At 38.6% G+C, this 21,933-nt stretch overlaps 1 protein-coding gene and 1 non-coding gene across 2 annotated transcripts; one reads left to right on the top strand and one right to left on the bottom strand.

Annotated features, from left to right (window-relative positions):
- The first annotated feature begins 60 nt into the window (after positions 1-60).
- Positions 61-133, top strand: trnat-ugu (transfer RNA threonine (anticodon UGU)). Its single transcript has one exon. It is a non-coding gene; the product is annotated as a tRNA-Thr (tRNA).
- Positions 134-2,481: 2,348 nt separating this feature from the next.
- cyp24a1 (cytochrome P450, family 24, subfamily A, polypeptide 1) lies at positions 2,482-9,072 on the bottom strand. The gene is made up of 12 exons (XM_085275034.1): positions 8,696-9,072; positions 8,363-8,553; positions 8,143-8,236; positions 7,968-8,061; positions 7,406-7,497; positions 6,953-7,064; positions 5,958-6,103; positions 4,682-4,848; positions 3,876-3,954; positions 3,466-3,663; positions 3,255-3,366; positions 2,482-2,873 (listed from the first exon to the last, which is right to left on the bottom strand). The coding sequence occupies exons 1-11, from the start codon at positions 8,951-8,953 to the stop codon at positions 3,256-3,258; spliced, it is 1,542 nt and encodes a 513-aa protein (XP_085131160.1). The 5' UTR covers positions 8,954-9,072; the 3' UTR covers positions 2,482-2,873; position 3,255.
- Positions 9,073-21,933: the final 12,861 nt, after the last annotated feature.

Genomic DNA, 21,933 nt, shown 5'->3' with positions numbered 1-21,933 from the left:
GATTAGTTGCTCATATGCCTCTCTTATATCAAGTTTTATGTGCCTCGGCATGCATGACCAGGCTCTATAGCTCAGTGGTTAGAGCACTGGTCTTGTAAACCAGGGGTCGTGAGTTCGATCCTCACTAGGGCCTGCATTTGTGAAATTTATGTTATCTGAATTGTTTACATAAGTAATTAATATGTGTCATTTAAACCAATCTCAGGAAGAAACATAACCTCTTGGGAATTTTTAATGCTACACTCAGTCACAGAAATATTGTATTTTACTTTACATGCAGAGATTTATAGAAAAAATTGTCATGAAAATTACATAAAGAAAGTAAGATTTTTTTTTTAAGGTATTCTACTTCCATCAGTTCTCCTGAGTACTGAGACTGTTCATAATCGCTGTTGAGCAGAGTAACCATTTCAGGTTTACATATCGAAATCACCCGAGGTCACAGCTAAGTTCTTTGCGCACATGGCACTTGTGAAAATAATTAATCAAAAAGTGAAGCGATGTGTATGGATTGCTTTTTATGTAAGAAACTCCTCCTGTAATCAGCCTTCTCAGTCCAGAAAGCGTCCTCACAGGAGATTTCTAGTTCCAGCAATCGGTGGAATATGAACTCAGATCCTTATTCTCGAGTAAAAAGTATTTACAAAAAGTAGTGTAAGTGTGTATGTAATGTATGAGATCACGAGCCAAAACGAGGGATCACGAGGGATGATTGATAATGGATTGGGGTTTTTCTCCTTTGTGCATATGTGTGAAATATTAAGTAGTTTTACATATTTTGTACTTTAAGTAGTTATTTAAAATGAAACCACCTGGGAGTTCTACAAGGGAAGTTCATCATCAGTCTTTGCTGAAGCTGCTCAAGACTCATAAAGTGACAAAAGACCTGACAAGATGGAGGTTTTTACTGAGGAGCTGCCAAACCAAAAACTATTTTTCATTTTTAAGAGTGCTTTGTACTTTGTTTTATGTCAAACATTGACCTGAAAACTAAGCAGATCTGTCAAATAAATGCACTGAGTACAACACAGGATATGTAAGTCCAGGATCTTTATTTTATTTTATTAAACTGAAGATTTTGCAGTGTAATACTGAAAATCTGATGTTACTTCAGGGCTTTGTTTATTGATTGATTGTTGATTAAGCGTTGTTGTTTTTTTATTGATCCCTGCATAGGTAAGCTCATTCTGTCTTTGTTTAACCCATCTGAAATACTTAAAAACAGTGGGGGGGAAAACAGGGACTAAAACAGTGCTTAAATCACTTCACTTGATCTTTTATTATAATTATTAAGTTCAGTTATAATTTCATAATTTACTTTCATAACACTAGAAATCCCACTGAAACATCAGACTGTGGGATTGTGTAACATGTTTTTCACATTGTGCATTTGAGGAATCCATCACTTTAATGGCAGGGGCGGAGCAAAAGGGTGAAAAACAATAAGTTTTGTTAGTTTTGAAAGATGCACTCCCCCTCATGCACCTCATAGTGGTTTGGTCCATTGCCTACTATTACCTAACTTTTACTTTACAAACTGTAAACAAAGGATATGTGAGACACTGCTATGTACTTGTACCACTCAGTAAAAGCAAACATATTTACTGTCATGGTCCTGCGACCATGACTCAGTGACTTTATGTTTATGTACTTATTGTTATTACTTTCATTATTATTCATGGCTGTTTTGGGATGGTTTGTGTTTGGGATTTTAGACACTGGGTTCTGGGTTTGTGCTCCCTCTGTTGGTCCCTGGTGTTAGTGTTCCCCTGTCTCGTCAGGTTAATCAGGTCCAGCTGTTTCCCCCATCTGTGTGTGATTTCCCAGTGTCTCTTTGTGTATTTATAGCGTGTGATTTCCTCTGCTCCTCGTCGCGTCGTCTGTGTTCCTACCTGTGTTCATCCTCTGTGTTACCCTGCGTACTCTGCAGCTACCCTGTGAAATCCTCTGCGTGCTCTCCCTGCTGTTCTCCCTTCGTGTTCAGGTTTGCCACTCCTTTGTGTAGTTTCACCCAGTTTAGTTTCGTCATTAGTTCTGTTTGCCATCTCCTCTTTATGTTTGTTATTATCAATAAATCACCCTCACACCTGAATAAGTGCTGCGCTTTGAGTCCTCCTTCCACTCTCCACACGGCCGCTGCCCCGGACCGTGACATTTACTGTCACGAACACACTTTTTTATTAGCTTTTTGACCTTGATGTTAAATCTTGTGCTTCAGTGTAGATGCTATATTATTGTCTCTTAATGCATGTTTATGGAGTTATAAAATTCACCATAACTCACTAAATTTTTAACCAGCTGAAAGTTATTTCATTTTCATGTTCACAGCTGTGAATTACTGCTTTGCCTAAAAAGCAAATCTTTGCAAGGTGGGAGAAACAAAAAACATGTAAACTCCACACGGAAAGGTGTGTTTAAAGATATATTTATTTGATACATTTGTTTTCATGAATAAAATATGTCTCTTCAAAAAACGATGTACAATCTTGCAATATTATAATTGTGCTTATATATACAATAAAACATAACCCATATATCAATATATATATATATATTGATATATATATACACATACACAATAAAAAGCATAACAAAATACTTGGACTACATTCTACATGTCTAAGATCAAAGATTTGAGGACAGCTGCCTTGGTACAATATTCACTTTGTACATAACAACTGGTACTTTGGTCAGTCATTAACAGTCATAGTTTTAAATATGTCTGAGGTATTTGTGGTAAGATTAGAGTTATAATAATTGTTGTTTTGTATTTTATTTACAGAGCAGCAATGCAGGGAGTCACTGGACCACTGGGACAAGCAACAAAGTTATCACCTTTCTGTCGCTCAGTCCGGAAGAGCTGAATTTAGAGCCTGGAAGGGAAGAAAAGATCAATTAGGGCTCTTCTGAACTTGATGGAAATGGAAATAAAAATATAATTTGGCAGATTCATAGTTACAGTTGTCTAACTTAGATGTAAATTATGATATCATGTCTACATCTCTGAATCTCAACATGTGTGTTTCTGTTTGTTCTGGCTGCAACTCACTGCCTGCAAGTGAGGCATTTAGGGAACATCTGGAAATTGTAGCTTCCCAGAATAACATAGATTACGCTGTGTCCAAACAGGCTCTGCATAAGACTGTTAAAATAAAGCTACAAACAGTAGCCAGCCAGAGTGATTTAGGGAATCTTTGTGCCACTTCCATCTTGACTAATTCCTAAGTAGTCTAGACATTTAAAACTGTTCTTACTTCATCTCCTGATGAAGGCGACAGGCAATTCTCTATTGGGAACCAAAAGCCCTGAATGGATGACGTCAAGCGGCTCATTATCTGTTGCCACAATCTCATAGTCTCTGACCAGCTGTAAGAAAGACAAGCAAAAATCAACAACTGTTCAAATAATGGCATTTGTTGAGGACCATCTTGAGCTAACCACTTAGGTTTTAGTCACTGATCGTACCCAGCACATGGCCAGTTGCAGCTGAAGCTCTGCCAGTCGTCTGCCGATGCACATCCTCTTTCCAATACCGAAAGGAACGTGGGCAAAGGGGTTGATGGTGTTGTTCTCGCGCAGCCAGCGCTCAGGTTTGAACTGCTTGCCATCATCAAAGTACTCTTCGTTGGAGCCCAGTGCATGGCTGTTAATCATCAACACTGTCTGTGAATGGAGGAAAAAGTATAAGTTTTTGGTTTTGTCCCTATTTTACAGATGAACGACGCAGTATAGTAGATAATGAGACTAAAGCCTGAGAACATGAACAGATTTTCTTTCTAAAAAAAACTCATTTAGACATCAGTCAAATGTAAATTTTCACAAGAATGGAATCTGCTTATGTCAGGTGTATGACGACTACTGTCTAAGCCACTTACTCCTTTGGGAATAGCATAATACCCCAACACAGTGTCCTTGTCCAGGGTTCGGCTTGTGAATGGAACTGATGGTGATAACCTGTAGGAATTAGACAAAAAATACATGTGAGATTATGACACAGTGACCATACTCATACTACAGTATGTATAAGCTGCTTAACAGGAGATAAACATATTCCGGCATTGTTCACAGGGTAAAATAAGGTGAGATATAATCTCCAGTTGGGGGGCTTGAACAGTACATTCCATGGGTGATGTGGTTATGTTGGTGGACTTAAATGAAATGTTAGACAACTTGTGACTTCAAAAGGAGACCAAAGGAGAACCTACAAGGGCTAGGAAACAATTTAAATGTGACCACATGGTAGACTTTAAGCTTGTTGTTGCTGGTCATGCCACCACATCTCACGGAGCTTGTTTTTGAGGCAGTCATGCGTGTGAGTTTTCATTCTTAATCTCTCTGTAGTACGAGCCAAAATTATGATTTAAGTCTGATTTACTGCTTGGGAAAAACTAAACAAAACTGATTGTTTAACTGGTGTCTAATTCATTCATTTAATAGGAAATGGAGATTATTTGTATTTGTCGTATTTGTTTTGCTTGTGTGACTCTTGCACCAAACTCCTATTAAAGAAAAAGATTTTCTATAACTATATTTAAATTTAACCAGTCTATAGTTAAACTGGTGTATCGTTTGGATTTCTAAATGTATTTAATTGTATTAACAGAGTATGTTTGGCACTTTTCAGAGAGGAAGATTAGATACTACACCGCTGCTCATAATATAACCATCAGTGTTAATGTACCTCATAGACTCTTTGAGGCAGGCCTTGAGGTAGGGCATATTCTTGATGTGCTCTCCACTTGGATCCTGGTCAGGAGGCACGATCTCTCTGATCTCCTGCAACAGCTTCTTCTGGGCGCTGGGGTTTCGTGACAGGTTGAAAATAAACCACAACATGCTATTGGCGGTCTGAGAAACGTAACAGCAAGACAGAGAGGGAGGAGAGAGAGACAGAGACAGAGATTGAAATAAGGAGGTAGTGAGGAGATGTCTCTAAATGAGGCAGCTACGCTAAGTGCATTCATCAGTGGGGTCCTGAAAGGAGCTATGGAATGTTTTGGGTTCCTCAAAGGCTCCTCAGTTACATCTACTACATTAATTTTCCGCTTTTGAAGGACTGAAACTGCAGCACCTTTTTGTTTTAGAGTTTACAAGGTTTTTTTTTTCTTTAACCACTTGAAGGAAAGTAGGTGAAAGGTTGAAATTAAAAAAGCAAACTCATGCTTGTTCTGTTAAAGTGCAGCTTGCAGTTTTTTGTTCAGTAAAGTGTGACTAAACAAAAAGCTGTAATAGACAGAAATGGCTTTAAAGCTTCGCAGCATTATGTTTCTTTGCCTTCTGCATCTAGCAGCCATTAAAAATGGGTAGAAGTGGCCAGCTCGATCAACAAATCACTAATCTGTGTGACTGTTAAAGCCAGTCAAAGGACTTCAGCAGCACGTTTGCCACCATGTGGTGAGAACTAAGCTGAGCTGAATATAAAAGTGTGATGTAAAAGAAAAATTCTGGCGACTACAGATTCACTGAAGAGGTTGATAGAAGACTACATCAATTTACATAATAAAAAAGGATTGTCACAAATAAAATTGTTGTGTCTGGGTGACACCACCAGGGGGCCCGATTGTTAAAAAGAATACCAGGACTAAACCTGTCGGACATTAAGTAGCGCCACTGTGTGGCCAGTTATAAAACTACAGTTATGCTACCAGTTCTTAGTTGCTTGAAAGGTAGATTCTACTGGCTAATGTCAGCCGTCAGAAACACTTTCAGAAGTCAGAATTTCTAGTTAACTGTTAGCTGTGTTCTTTTTCAATCAAATTTATAAGAAATAATGTGTTAATTATTGAGTTTTAGAGATGTCGGTATGTATTTATGTTTGTTGGACAGAATGTTAGCATTGGTTTTCATACTAAGCTAAGTAGCTGTAATGACCAGACAAATAGGAGAGCGATGTCCATGATTTTAACTATCTCAATGAGAATTAAATGTATATGTTTGTGGTGTAAAATGTTACTCACTGTCTCAACTCCTCCAATCTGCAGCTCGGTGATGGCCGCGTACAGCTCCTTTTTTGAAAGGCTGCTCTGGTGTAAGATGTCACCGATCAAATCATCAGGAGCTCTGGTTGCGTTCCTCTTCAGCTTCTTGTCAATGTAGACTTTGGCTGAGGGAACAAAAACAGTCACGATGTAAGCATGCTCATTTTAAAGTCAAATCTCATGTGTTTTGTTTGCACTTGAAAAGTTGGCTTTTGGTTGTTACTTTATTTTTTCTGTCATGTTCTCAGCTGCTTTCAGGCAAAATAGTAAAAAAAAAAGATTGTTTGCTCTTGGAGCTCTGTTGGCTTTTGTGCTGGTTTGAAATCTCACATATTAAAGGCTAACTGTCAGGCCTCTTTAATTGTAACTCTAGATGTAAGGAATACACGTGAAGTACATACAAAGTTATTTATACATAAAACAAAGAATAACTTTTTTTGTTTCTGTTTTCGGGCTAATTTTCGTTACTGTTTTCTGAAAGTGTGTCAGTTGTTTTTTTATCCTTTCATAAAATGCTATCCATAATCTAACTTGTCTGACTGAAAGACATATATTAAAGACAAGATATTTTGGTGCTGTACTGAAAACACATAAAAACATCAATTGTTGGTACAATAAGTGGTTATGTGTGAATATTTGTAAGAGGTTGAAGCAGCATAATCTTCTTTATCACTGTATGCCACTACCTTCTGCTACAACAAATATTTGGCATATTTCTCCCTCATGGGTCATGCAGTTTACTACAACACTGAGTACCAGAGCGCCAAGTACACAAAACACTGGCACACAGTTCAGATCTCGCTGCCACCCACCCACCCTCGTCTGTACTTTCCTATTGATGTTCTTACTGGAACTGAGCTCAGACAAGTGCAAACATTACAGATGAGTGGAGACAAACAGTACCCTACGACAGTAATTACTGCAGGCGGGGGAATCTTAATTTTCTAATTTTGTGGCAAGGCATAAACTCGCACCTGTGCTGAAAATGCGGTCCCATGCTGCGGTGTGGTCCTGCCATGTTTTGGTGTTGAGGCTCTTGTGGAGCTCTACTGGTGTAACCATCATCATGCCAAAGGTGCTCATCATCTACAGAGAAACAGAGCGACAAGAGAAGACAGAGTCAGAGAGAAAAGGATTGGGAGTCTGATGTAATCCATTGTCACTCGTGCTGAAAGTCTCTGATTCAATTGTTTTCAAAGCTTTTTCTATACTGTTGCCCCCATTACCCTGAGACCTTTGTAAGCATATTTTTATTATCTGTTAACGGTATTGGTTTGCCCCAGAAAATCAGTGAGAGTGTTAGTCACTGAACTGCTGCATCACTTGGTGAACCTGATGAACTGCGAAGTTTCCACAGGCTCACAGAGAGAGCCAGCTTCAGTCCTACAACTGTCCCCTCTTACAAGTCACAGTGCTCCTATACTCACTGTTTTCACAGCTGTGATGAAGTTCATGGCTTCCTCGTTGACCGTCTCTTGCAGAAGACCAAATCTCTTCCCATAAAGGATGAGACAAATGGCTGTGAGGTGAAAAAGAGCAAAAAGTGAGATTCAGAATGCCAGATTTTTACTTTGTACAGGTCTGCAATGTCTCAAAATCCTTTTAGTTTATGATTATCTTTTTAACATTACAGGTGACAGAAAACATCATAGCAGAATATTGCTTCTATAAATAACATGGTTGAAAGCCAAAGATATAATTAGGGTTTTTTTTCGGTTTTATAATGATTCATTTTGAAGCCCACATTCACTTCATTTATCAGAGTTTTCGCGCTTTTTATTTGCCTTAACCGACCTTGAATGTATTATCTGTAAATTATCTGGTTTTAAAACCGTTTAAAGGTAACACCTGATTCTTTCAGAGTTTCAATTTCCACATTTTCTGTATTAGACGGTTAATCGAGAAAATGATCGGCAGCTCAATCTATGCTGTAATAAAAATCCCAGTTGTAGATTTAACGAGGAATCGAATCAAAAATAGTGAACTTACTCTCAAACGACCATTTATTCAATTCGAAGTACAAGTCTTCAATCTTCCCGTTGTTGCTGATGTTTCCAATTCTGCCAACGAAGTCCACCAACACCTGTTTTTACAAGCAGAAGGTGTCAGTCATCGATAACTCTAAGAAGTAAAAGCATATATTCTTTATGTAACGGAGTCTTACCTCGTTTATTTTGCCATCGAGCTTCACCACTTCTGTCGGTTTCATGAGTTTCTGCTGAAATGCGCTCCTCACTCTCTGCCAGTCCTTTCCTTCCCTGCAAAACAAAAGTAAGTGCGTTTTAATTTAAAACATTTGTGCTTCTACTTACGTCTCAGTCTGCCTCCTGGTGGGTTATTGCCATTTTAGGCACCAATAAAGGAGAAATCGAAAGACCACTTACAGAATTAGGAGTCCGTACGCCTCGTCTCTCAGGTCTCTGTATGCTTTCCAGGGTTTGATTTCCAGCCTCTGAGGGTAATTTGCCTCCTTCCTATAAAGCGCCTCCAACAAGCAAGGTGCGCCAATGTGCACAGACTCGAAAGACCCCAGCTTCATCCGGAATATCTTTCCGAACTTCTTATGATAATCAACCTGAAAAAAAAAAAAAGATTCAAGTAGTTATAAAATGTCATGGAAAATAAAAAGTGATTACATCTGTTTTGGTCACATTTTAATAGATTAAAAAACACTTGGAATGTTTATGGTTATATGATGACATATGATAATACTGTACCAATGCCTCATGTTGCCTCGTCAAACCGCCTTTTCTTAGGAGTTCAAACAGACTGCCGACCAGGGGCCAGTTGGTGGGTCCCGGGATCTCGTCCAAACTGTGCGCTCTGAATGCCGCATGAGGACACGGTGCAGCCTCCGCAGCATCCTTCTCCTCCAGCACGCACACTGAGGATGTTGGCTTGAAGTGCTGCAGCCCGACAGACTTCTTCTTCAGCAGCTCAACTATCTGAGGAACTTTTTGGATTTGCGCCCTCATCCTCAACTTTGTATTTATCTATTTTTTACTCAGTTAGTACTCAGATGTTTAACAGCAGCTCCCTTTTCATTACCTAGAGGTTGTTCTAGTTTCTTGGAAAAGTGTTACTCCATACCGCATTATATATACTCTGAGAGTGTTTATTCCTGCCGTGCACGGAACCAATCAGGGGCCGGTCCTGCATGGTGTGGCCGTCGAGCCCGCCATTCATTTATGGATCCAAGTTGAGAGGATCGTATGACCCCAGATAGACCGAGGAAGTGCCCTGACCCCCCCCCCCCCCCCCCCCCCCCCGCTTTATAAATAAACACACAGGCCACTGCGGAGGTGACGCGGTTCGCTTGAACCTGTTTCACAGTGACCCGTGATTGGAAGAACCGAAACTCTGGCAAATACTACTGCCACACTTCTGCACCGGGCAAATATTTGACCGATTGCAGCTTGTGTGTTTGCTTTGTTGGTGTTTTGGAGTGTGTGTTCTTTGTGGAGAGGTAAAGGGGTGGTGGGGGTAAGTGGGCATTTAAAGTGCTTTTTTGGACCGTTTATTGTACTAATTATACGGGGTAGTTTATACAGTCCAATTAACAGGAGCGCTGAATTGGAGTTGTTATTGCAGGAAATGTAAAAGTCCCTCCATCCATGGTCGCCCGCTGATAAATAACATTTAATTCGTACATTTCCAGATCGTTCTGTAGTTTCCAGATCGTTCTGTAGCCTCTGATGATCAAAATCAAAGTCAGACCTTTTACAGTCTGTTTTTCTTCACCACCAACAAGAAGCTCACCAGACACAGGCATGAAAAAAGTGATTTTTATTGTTTGATATATTTCTTAGTTTGAAAAATGAAACGAGTTGATGGCGAAATCACCCCCCCCAACACACACACACACACACACACACGAATCCTTATGTCGTTTATAATTGCGAGGACCCCAATCTTAACCCCCCCAACTGAATGCCCAAACCCGATATATGCCTGCCTCGAACCTGGCTCCCCAACAGCATTTCGCAGTTCTCAAATGAGGACCGTCCTCACTTGGGCTAAAGCTAATTGGTCCTCACAAAGATAGACATACATGTAGCGCACACACTCAAGTACAGACGCACACGCCGCCCACTCAGAGCTGGCATGACTTAAATAACATGTACTGGGGCCCCGTGTTGCTGCTCTTTAAAAGTGCTCATTCACAGACTCTCGGGTGGCATCAGAGCAACCTTGAACTCTTAACTGATGTTTGCCGGTTATTGGGTGAGCGAGCAAAAGTCGTCTCATGTGTAGCAGGCACATATTAATCACCCCCCAAAACGAGAAAACAACCACCCACGCACCTACAAATGCACACGGTGACCGCTCATGCTGTTTGATATGTGGTATCACATGATATCAGGCAGCTTTAGTACTGTATTTGTGCTACTTTATTATTTAAAGAAATGTTAACTTAAAAACTTTAAAAAAAACCACACAACCTTCTTGAAAACCGCATTATTTCTCTTATATATACGTATATATATCGTCAGTCTGAAAACAAAGACAGATGATCTGCATCTTGGCCAGCTGTTTCTCAGTGTTTCAAGTCTTTATGCAAAGCTAAGCCAACAGTCTGCTTGCTGGATTTTTTTATTTTTAACATACTGACACGAGAATGGCACCAATCACCTCATCTGTTTCTCAGAATTTTAAAAAAATGCGTGTTGTGCAAACCATCAAATTATTCTTGCGAAAGAGGACTCTAGTGATTTTGTTGAGTGTAGATTAATAACATCTGTTTTTAAGCCTTCTTTTCTTGGTAAACATCTACATCTCCCAAACTCTATGTGCTCAACCTGAAGCACGATGCAAAATAATGGGACCTAACCATTTCTAAAATCCCAAAGCGTCTCAATAAAGTGTTTTTGTTGCATGAGTGGCAGTGCTTCTCATTATGCATAGTCACATTTGTAATGAATAAAATCAAGTATTTGTAGTACATTTTTAAACCTTATCTTTAAAAACATCAGCTTAAAAGAAGTACATTGTTTGAAAATGCATTTATTTTCATTACTGGGCAGCTTAAATGAAGGGTATCAAACCCATTTTAGGTTATGGAGCATATGGCCTAATTTAATCTGAAGTAGGCTTGATCAACAGAAGCGTGCAATAATTCATAAATTAAAAAAAGTAACGATTTCCGAATTCCTCTTTCAAATTTCTAATTCTTCGCAGGCGCAGTCCATATACAAATCATATAGTGAGCATCCTGAGACAAATAAATGCAGCAAGTGTGTCATTACACATACAGAAGTTACAGATCACAAATAGTATTTAAAACCAACTTTCTGGAGTTAGAAACGTATCATTTATTTTTACTACCATATAGTAATAGTGGCCACTGCAAAGGGATTAATATGCATTCAAAACAATAAAAGAAAATTTGGACAAATAATGACTCACACTTTGCAAAATTATCCAGTGGACTGCTCTAGAAATTGTGGCTGGCCTGTTATGGCCCAGTTACTGCATGTTAGACACATGCATTAAAATGATACCTTTACTTGGAAAAATCAAAGTAGCATCATTATGGAACTGAAATGACTACTTTGTCCAAAGACATATTTATTTAAATTTCTTTTCAAATGTCTCTGTTCCCAGCCTCTTGAGTGTGTAGCTCAGGTCATGCCCTGAAACAGACAAATCTCTGGTTTCCATACACTATAAAGAGTTGATTAGATTAATGTGATCGCTAGTTGCAGCATAACACTCTTAAAAATTCAGTGTAATTAATTGGAGTATTGAAAATTTCTAATACTTAAATATTTATTTAGATCCAATGTCAAATTAATATCGTATAAAAAGTGCATGACAGATTTAGACATAGTCTAAAAAATTTACATTTCTATTATTTCAAAAAGCAGTTGGCTGTTGTGCAAGGTGTCACTTCAGGACTTCAGCCTGACAGTGTGCTGGTCTGTGCTGCCACATTAAACACTGGCAGTGTCACAGATAGTTGGCACTGCGCATAGTGCAAGTCATAAAGAAAACATGTTTTCTTGTGATGTCCTGTGTAGGCAAACAGAACTACGCAACACCCTCCCCTATGACCTTGAGCAGAATACGCAGCTGAAGGTTTTATTGCAATAAATGTGTACTGGCGGTGGTGCGTTTGTGCCAGGCATTTATCGGCGAGTCATTACTAAATGTATTTATAAAGCAGTATATTAACTGAGACACAAGGACAAACTGGGTTTATGGGTTCATTTATGGGGTATTATGGATTATTTTGCACAAACGCATAGAAACACAAGCCGTCAGCATTTCTGTGTTAGTTATTTGCTAAGAATATCAATTTGCTGGACAAATAAAAGAAAACAAAATAAGTAATGAATAAACACACTAAGTTACATTTTCATTTTAGTTTCAGTCAAGCGTACTGTTGTTGTTGTTTGTGCTTGCAAGATGCTTAAAACTGAAGCCTCGAGAATTGACTGAATACTTCCCACTGACCCGTCATTCCTCATCTTTAAGACATCCCTTTGATTGAAGTGCAGGTCAATACTCTTTGTTCTTTACAGTCAGCTCAGTGGAGGGTTTGTAGTAGTGATGACAGCAGGCGAGAGATAACTGATGAACCAAGATAGGGACCGGTCGACCCTCGCAAGTAGCCCCGAACTCCCCAGAAGGCGGATCAAACAAACCTAACGACCTAAAGACACTCATGCCCAAATTGAGCGACAGGTCAGGGAGTTCACTGATTATGTTTGAAGTGGATGCTGCTCTATACACAGGTACATACAAACGTAAGTCATGTGTGCACACAAAGATGTACATTCATATGTGAAGCCACAGAAATATAACCACCATGTTCTTTAAAAAATGTAGAGGCCTACAGAGGAGGACGTTACTGGAGATTGACTGTGGAGATGGAAAAGCCTCATGCAGTCACATCAGCCTGACCCAGAAAGTGAGGTGCCCTCTTCCCCAGAACCTATATATTACCTTTTGGATAATCCAACAAGCACTCCTCCACCACTTAAGTCAACTGGTTATTGCCCTTTCTTTACATTTTTTTCCTGGCACCCCATTATGTGTGGCCATGATTCAGCATTAAAATTCATGATTACTGGGAAACCTGTAGATCTGTTACATCAACAATTTTTGTTTTGTTTTAAGTTATCACAGTGGACTATAGATTTCTGGCATTTACAGGAAACTAGTTCATTGCTATTGATAGAGTATGTGGGAAAAGCACTGGAGCTATAAGGAAGGAGATCTCCATGAACCTACTGACCTCCTCCTATACACTGAGGCTGCTGTTGGCTCCTGGATGCATTCAGTTCTGTGGAGGGGACGGCTTTCTTGAAGCTGAAGAACTAGTAAGGGTTGGCACAACAGGGAAGTCACAAGGTTTGTTTCTGAAATGTGAAATGTAGGGGTGACTGAGGTGAACTGCTATGAAAGATGCAGAGGTCACTGAGGGCGTGTGGTTGACAAAGTTGAACTATGTGAGCAAAATGTCCTTTAAAACTCATGTTAACAGTGAAATAGGGTCTGAAACATGAATTATTATGTATATACACTAAGTATTGATTCTACTTATTCTACTAATTATAAACAGTAATGATGATATGGTAACGGTAAATGTTTCAGGACACTGCCGTAACATTCAAAGCTTATTATTATGTTTTTTCACCACAGTTACAAATTGGGATTTTTCATACAAACCCATATTAATGTTCACAATATAAAAGATAATTAAAGATAATATAACCTGATTTAAAATCCAGCACATTTGCTTTATCTTTAATGCTATTCACTTGGATATTTAGTTTTCTGTTTTGCTTACAATTTAATTCATTTATTTATGGTACTGTTATTAACTGCAGTTCCTGGAGGATGTCACAAAATAAGCATAAATTTGCAGTGGATAAGAGGATGGTATCAAATGGATTTTTAGATACTTTGGAAGCTTTCAGACAAATGATAAGAGAACATTCACAAAATAAGTCAATGTATGTAAAAACAGTCACATTGGGAATTTTAATTATATTACATTAAGTAGTCTAAGGGGCTGGAGCCCCCAGGGGAAAAGGCAGTATACACCCTGGACAGGCTACCAGTCTATAGCAAGGGTAACACAGAGAGACAACTATTTATGCTCACATTCACACCTATGCCCAAGTTAGAAACACCAGTTAAACTAACATGCCTGTACCTGGAGTATAGCACCTGGAGAGAACCCATGCAGTCCCAGAGAGAGCATGCAAGCATGCATCATATAAGATACACCAATAGAGCATATTTTAATTCTCGTAGACAAAACAATCCTGTGGAGTTTTAAAAATGGGAAAAAAACAGTTTTCGCAGCAAAAATTTTCTGGCACAACTTCACCTGCTTCCAAGGTGCATGGAGAGGATGAAAGAATTCACAAAGCAGGAACTCCAGCAACACTTGAGGGAAGATGAATAACTTTAATAATTGACCAACGTGTTTCGGCTTGCGGCCTTATGAAAACAACAGTTTTGCCAGGATATAGTACTAACTCTCCAAAATAAAGGTGGCATTATCTATGAACTGATACAAGTAAGGCTGATCTGTAAGTCTGAGCAATAAACTCTGCAGTGATCCAATAGTCTACAGTTTGTACAGCGGCCTTGAGAGCTTAACACACTGTAACTTATGATAATATGTGCAAATAGACAAAAAAGAACACACACACCCATTTTTGAATGCGCTCCCTAAAAGCTGCTCATCTGTCATTAAAGTGACGTGCTGTGATGTGTTTATTTGTTCTTCAGCTTGTCATTTGATGAGTGAACGGGTCATGAACTCACTGAGAGGATCTTTACCTGTCATTCTGTTGTGATAGTTACAGTACAGATACACCTTGAAAAAACAAAGAATATCTGACCACTGGTGAAAGGCAGTCCAGAAACAATGACTTACTGTACAACTTTATGGGATGACCTACTTTGTGCACACACAGAAACAATAGGTTAACAAGTCTGACGATAGCATTTAAAGGCCACTTAGCGAAGGAGTGCATTAAGTGCAGTAGTATTTGACTGGGTCAGCGGTTACTATGACATACTTGTGTGATGTTTTTGGATTGATGATGTTTTCTGCGGGGATTGTTGACAGCATGAACCCATCAATCCTCTACGCTGATATATTTCACTTTGAACTGCAACAAAAGATTTATTGTTTTCACAAATGTGCTCCACATGCAATGAAATGTTGGTCACCCAAAATGAACATTACACTGTCATTTTTTTGATTTTCCCTATAATTTCCATGTGAAATTAGTATGTTGAATGTTAATTTTAAATCATTTAAAATAATTCGTATTTTAAATCTTCAGTACCTTCATTCAGTAAGGTACTGAAGTCCAGTTATAGTTGTGAGTGAGCTGTCACCATTGTTGAACACTTTGACCTTTTTGCTGACCTGAGTATCAGAGATAAATTTGTGAAAGTTTTGACCCCCCTGACAGATATACTGTATCCTCAATGCCCCCATTAACTCAGTGCTCTGTCTCCGTTATCTTATCATTATAAACAGAAGCTCTGAGTAAATGTCATCATGCACTGATGTCCTGTCAGCCCACGTGCCGATGGACATTCAAAGGAACCCATGCATGGCAGAAAAAAGTTGCACAACATAATTTATGCAAGGTTTAGTGTCCAGTGAGCAAATACTTTTCAACGTGGCTCATTTAACCTTCATAGCAGTTAGGAACTAAAGAAACCATCCTTCAGCGGCCCCATATTGCCACTGAGCAAGAAAATTAACTTACCGTATAATAGCCCCTCAAACTATTTATGCAGCTGACTAGAAAACTTAGCCTTAGGTTTTCTTATTGCTACACAAAGGTATATTCATGTAATAATCTTTGGCCTTTCTAATAGAATTTTTTGTCGAAAATTATAATGACAGTGAAAACATGCAGTTGTATAGCAGGTAGATGGATTACCATGCTCAGAATGAATGCTGTATCTCAACTCATGCTTTTGTAATAATCATTCTTGCTTTGAGTGCAGGTGCAACAAGTATGGCTACAAAGAGCACTTCAGATGTTAAGCTGATTGGCAGTTCTCAATTTGCCATGTACAGTTATGGCAAAATGAGCAATCTTAAGGTTTTACATATCAGAACATAATAAAAAATATATTCAGTTATTAGCAGGTCTTAAAATTTAGGCAAATACTGAACAACCTCAACAACAAGACATGATATACTATGTCCTTATTACTGAACAAAAACTAAGCCAAATGCAGAAGTAATGTGTGAAAGATTATGTACAACCATTATTCAACAGCTTGCAAAATGACTGTTATCATTTTCTTTATGACTTTATCAGTGTTTTACACTATTGTGGAGGAATTATGGCCCACTCTGCTTTGCACTGTTGTTTTAGTTACCATACCATACCCTAATTTATTCATACAGCATTTTAAAAACTACACGGCCGACCAAAGTGCTGTACAACAGATATATTTTTTATTGTTATTGATGGTTTTGAAACACCTAATCCCTTATGAGCCACTAAATCAGCTGATGCGGGTCAGGAAACCTCAAATAAAGCTCCTATTAAACATCAGAATTAGGAAATGTTGTAATTTCAGTGATTCCTCATTATTTCTGAGACTGTACTGGGATTTTTCACCCACTGCAGTCTATAGAAATTACTACAACAGAGTAATAGTGCCACAACACAGAAAACAAAATATTGTCGATCATTTTAAGTCGAAAATTTCCAGATTAAAGTCAAAATTGTATTTTGAGAAAAAAAATATCCAAAGCAGCAACCATGGCAGTTTGTTGTGAAATAAAAACTGTAATCTCTACTTTTTTCTCCAAATACAATTTTGGTGTTTTTTCATTTTTCTTAATATTGCTCTAATACACTCTCGTAGATTACTCCCTCAAGGCAGTGCGAAAAAGCACCCAGAGTATGGATAGAAAGCCCTGTTGATGAAAGAAGTCAGAAGGGAACAGAAACCCCAGTTGTCACCAACAGTGATGCTGTTGTCCAGTCTTGAGGTACATGGGTTACAAACGTAGAAGACGTTGTGCCAAGAAGACAAATTCCAACTGCATCTGCACTGGATCAGCACTCACCAAAACTAGAAAGATGTAAACTAGAAAACTAGAAAAAGAAATATTTCCTTGTGTGATGAGGCTCGATTTCAGGAAAAAGGCGGTCTACAATGAACAGAATTAATTCCTGTCTCAAACCTGCCTTTTGTCAGTAGTCCAGGCTAGTGTTGGCAGTATGATGGTGTTAGGAGGGATCTCTGACACACTTTGGCCTCTTCGTGGAGTTTTGTTTTCCATCATGTCATGAAAGGGCACAGTTTAGCATGTTCTTATGACTTCCTCTAGTGTGATAAATGCAATGTCCTGGATTCAGAATTACTAGGTGTTCTGAACCTAATCTGTGGGATGTGGAAATTCTGAGATTTGGGAGCATTTACATGCAGTTGACAAGTCCACTAAAATTATAACATGTTATCTTTTCTACTTGCTCTGAAAGGAATGCTGGGTGTGAGCTATTATATGAGGACAAAACATTTATGATTGGAGATCACTGGAAATATATATGAAGGACTTTGGTACATAAAGTAGTACACAGCCCAGAATAATTCCTTACCTGCTCATAAACAGTATGTGCCATAGTACCTTTAGACCAAAGGTTTAAAGGAACTGTGGTACTAAAGGCAATATAGTAATAACTTCTAAGGATAATGTGATATATTTCCTGAAGTATACCATATTACCACTCAACCTATGAGTTGAAGGTAATATGCTATTATACTAAATATTAATAATATACTATATATGTTAGGACTATATACAGTATATTAGTGACATAAACTGAGAGACACCTAGCTAATCTCAACTACATTCATTTCATTGTATACTACTGCCTTGTTAACTGTCAGATCCAAAATAAAGGAAAAAAGGCATATAAATGACGACATCAACAGTCAGCTCTGAAACTTTCCACCAAAAATCTAAAAGAACTAGACCGTTTTGATGCTAAAACTTTAAAACACTGCCAATGATAAGAGCAATACACCATTACACCTCCGGAGTGGACGACAGTGCTGTTTACAATAGAATGATGGACAGTTCTGCTCTTATTTAACATCTGTTACATCAATAAGTAGAACACTTGGCTGCAGAGAAGTACAATTACGCAAACTTCCAGGAAAAGTTGTAACTCCACTTGTTCATGACATGTGGCATGTGTTATTGTTCATTCATAAAGATACGTGGAGGAAACAGAGTAGAGGGAGAGATGTGAACACGCCCCACATCGCACAGGGTGAAAAACATTCCTCTGCGTACAGTAACAATATTAGGTTTCACTGGGAGAAAAACTACATGGTTAAATGATGTAGTAAACAGATGAGAGGAACTCGGAAATGGGGATTTAAACCATCAAAACAAGCATGCTGAGGCAGTGCAGTAGCTTAAAGTCCCACTTTCTGAAAAATCTGTTTGTGCTTTTTGTTCTTGGAAGGCTTTCAGATGTGGGAAAACAAGTCATTACAGCCACTTTTGCTCCCACAAAAGGAGGTTGTGCAAGACAATGTTTTGATCGGCCTTTGTGAAGTCTACTTATTAGGGCAAAGAGAAGGAGAAAAGAACAAAAACATCAATGCAATAATACTTGTGGAGGTGTGTGCAACATCTCATGAGATGTTTGTGTGTATGTGTGTGCATGCGCGTGTGTGTGCATGCTCAGACCACCAAGTAAGCAACTTTTAATGTTTTTGCTGAGGTTCATACCAGTGTCACAAACAACTCCTTATAAGAATGTATTAAGGATTTTTTTTGTTATACAACTGTAGCCCTCTTTTGCAGGGTATCTGTGGTTAGCAAATCATTAAGTTTTCCCACAGACTTTTTTTAATGCAAAATGTACCACAAATAAGACTAGAGCCTGTATTGGTAGTCAATGAATTTCTAGCTGTTTTTTGAGACAGTATATGTCAATCCCAGTGACAGACAGACAGACAGACAGACAGACAGAGAGACCAGGGTTCAGTGGATTAGTGAATTGACGTCTCTTTCACTAGTTGCATACAGCTTGATGTCGTCCATGTATTTTGCTGACATAGACAGGACAGGACAAGAAACTATGAACACACTGACTTTCTTAATGATGGGCATACTAGTCTAATAGTATCACTAGTGTCTTATTTACTCTAAGTTTTACTGAACTACTCAACCCTGTAAAGTACGGTGACATTAATACTGAAAAGCTTCATCTGTTATATCAATTGCCAATTGTTTGGAAATGTGTTTTGTGGACTGGAGCTGGTAGATCTGTGCAGAGGCTGTCTATGACTCGTTTTCTCAAATCCAGTGTATGGCTGTGTAGTCTGTGTCACATGCTACACACAAGTTCACACATACATGCTTTGACATGTGTGCCGGTTATGTGTGCGTGACTGCAAATGGGATTCAGTACCATTCCCAGGCTTTTTCCTAATCTTGTTATTTTCCATGTGCCTGTTTTTCTATCACCTTCACTCACGTTTACAAAGTCTGATGTGGTTTCAACCAGCTCATCACTCATGCTGGTTGTTACAACATCTGTCTAGCTTTGGTGCCAGGGTGCACGCCGTGCCGACGCTTTGTGTTGATGTCTTGGAGAAAACGAAGCCCTGAAGTCATGCAGCCTGATCAAAAGAGGGTTTTAAAATGCTGTTTAGTACACTTGGGCAGGGCTAGACTGGTTGTTTTGCAAAGCACTGCGGTATATTAACCCCTGTTTTTTACTTATGTGTGCGCATGTGTGTGTGGGTGGGTGGGTGTACAAGGTAAGAAGGGCACGGAGACTCTGCTCTGTTATGAGCTTTGCAACTGAGGTGAGATATTCATTGGAATGAAGCCAGCATGTTGAGTTCAGAGGGGTCCTTGTGTACCCTGCTCTGAACTCTTGCAACCTCAGTGCGTGTGTGAGCGTGTGTGTATGCGTGTGTGAGGGGTGATAGGGGTGGCGGTGGTTGTAGGTAAATGAGTGAATGAGCTAGAAAACATGCACCGGTTGACCTCTTCTGTGCCAGCAGGGTGGAAAGTGATTTGCCCATGGCCACCATGGACAAAGTGTGTGTCACGGTGATAACATGCAGTACCTTCACTTTGAACCACCTTTACCCCCAATTAACACTCCATGGAAGTGCATATATGTCTCATTTATTGCATTTCCTGTGGATGTGATAGAAGTGTACATGCTCAGTGTGACAGCACATTTGTAGGCTATGCAAGTGAAACTGTATTTATATGGCACATATTTTTTCACATGGAAGCACAATGTGCTGCACAAAGATACCACAGAAATTGCAGCTGTAATGCCATAAAGATAATGTAAAACTCAATAGACAGAGATAAACAAGTGAAATAATAAAACTAAACAACACAGGCTACAGTAGTTTAAAAAAAAGTAAAACTCAATAGCTGAATCCATAAAGGAATTAATTAAAACTCAAACAGCTGTATTCTGGATAAGCTGAAGGTGATTTAGACACTTTTTCAAGATTCTGCTGAGTTACAAATGTGAAGCCTACATGAAACAAAAGCATGGTCAAGTTTTTCAGCATCCTCTGGGAACAGAAAGCTCATTACATTTGCAATATTTCTTTAATGATAAAAAAAAAACAATCAGCAGTAACAAATAACAGTTTCAACTATGACGTTGATATGACCATGCAAAGTTAAATAGCATCTTTGATGGCAGACTCTTAGCTTTAGATCCAGTGATCCAGAGTTTCATCTTTTAATGATTTCATGTATTTATTTATTTATGAATGTTATTACACCAAGATGCAGCAGCGACATTACAAAGTGTCTTAATCTAAATTAAAATACCATTGATACCCCAGGTACTAGACAAAACATGTGAGGAATGCAAAAAGCAACACATTAAACCTAAGCTAGGATAAGTCACCTAGATCATAAAACAAGTGCTCCTCTTAACTTGAATAAATGTGATAAAATGATTTTATTTTTTTCAAAACTCACCGGAGAAGTCTGAGGAGTCAAAACTTGGCAAAAGTGGTTTCAAAAAAATGTGATAGGGCCTCCCCAGAAAAAAGGTTCGGAACTTGTTCCCTTAGATTTTAGTGATTCATTGTCAGATTTAGGAACAACGGAAGTTCACATAAAGACCGGTGGATTAAAGAAGTCCCTCTAAAGAGGTCTATAAAAAGGGATTTGTTTTAGTGTTATATAAATCATACAGAATAATGGCTTCATGTGTCGCTGCAATCACATCACACCTGCATTCAGAACATAAACCACTAAAGATTTCTCAGGTTGAACTCCCAGATGAGTTTTGGGGCATTCATATATCACTATCAAACTTGTAAACATTTGCAAATGCTGTCAAATATTTTCAGCTCAGGGTTCATTAAGTCAATTGGTCCTTGAGAATTTGCACAGGCTTTTTTTTTTTCTCTGCACATTGTGTTCTTGGATAAAGTGGATAAATACTGCTGCTTGGGAGGTTTTCGGTGTGGTCTCACAACAGAACATTTTGGTTTTTTTAGAGACAAACCTTGAATCCCTGATGGGAAGAAACATTTTATTTACTGAAAATTCAGGATAACCCCTAAGGCCTTTTTATTTCTTTTGAAATGTTTTTTATTTTTATTTTCTGTATATACAAGGTTTAGTAAAACTTGCAAGTGACCACTATCTATGCATGTTTATGCAACACATGCAGTACCAAACAAACAGCTTAAGCAAAGTTTATTTAAAGTCCAACATATACAGTAAAAGTAATCTTAGCTTTATTGGATGGATTGATAAGACACTTAATGTTTTCTTCCTTTAAAACATTAAGAATTTAAAATTCTTCAAAGTCAAAGAGGATAATACAGTCTTTGCTCTCATGTAGTGCCTAAAATGTAGGATGAATGCAGCAAATGCAGGCTTGTTATGATAAACTGAGGTGAGGAACATGGTTAACAAGATAATGTTTTCTCTTTT

The sequence above is a fragment of the Mchenga conophoros genome, linkage group LG5 (genome assembly GCF_057382185.1).
Source record: "Mchenga conophoros isolate Kocher_MC1m ecotype Shallow Benthic linkage group LG5, M_conophoros_male_GT1.1, whole genome shotgun sequence".
Classification (NCBI taxonomy): Eukaryota; Metazoa; Chordata; class Actinopteri; order Cichliformes; family Cichlidae; genus Mchenga; species Mchenga conophoros.
This window is presented reverse-complemented; position numbering and strand designations above follow the sequence as displayed.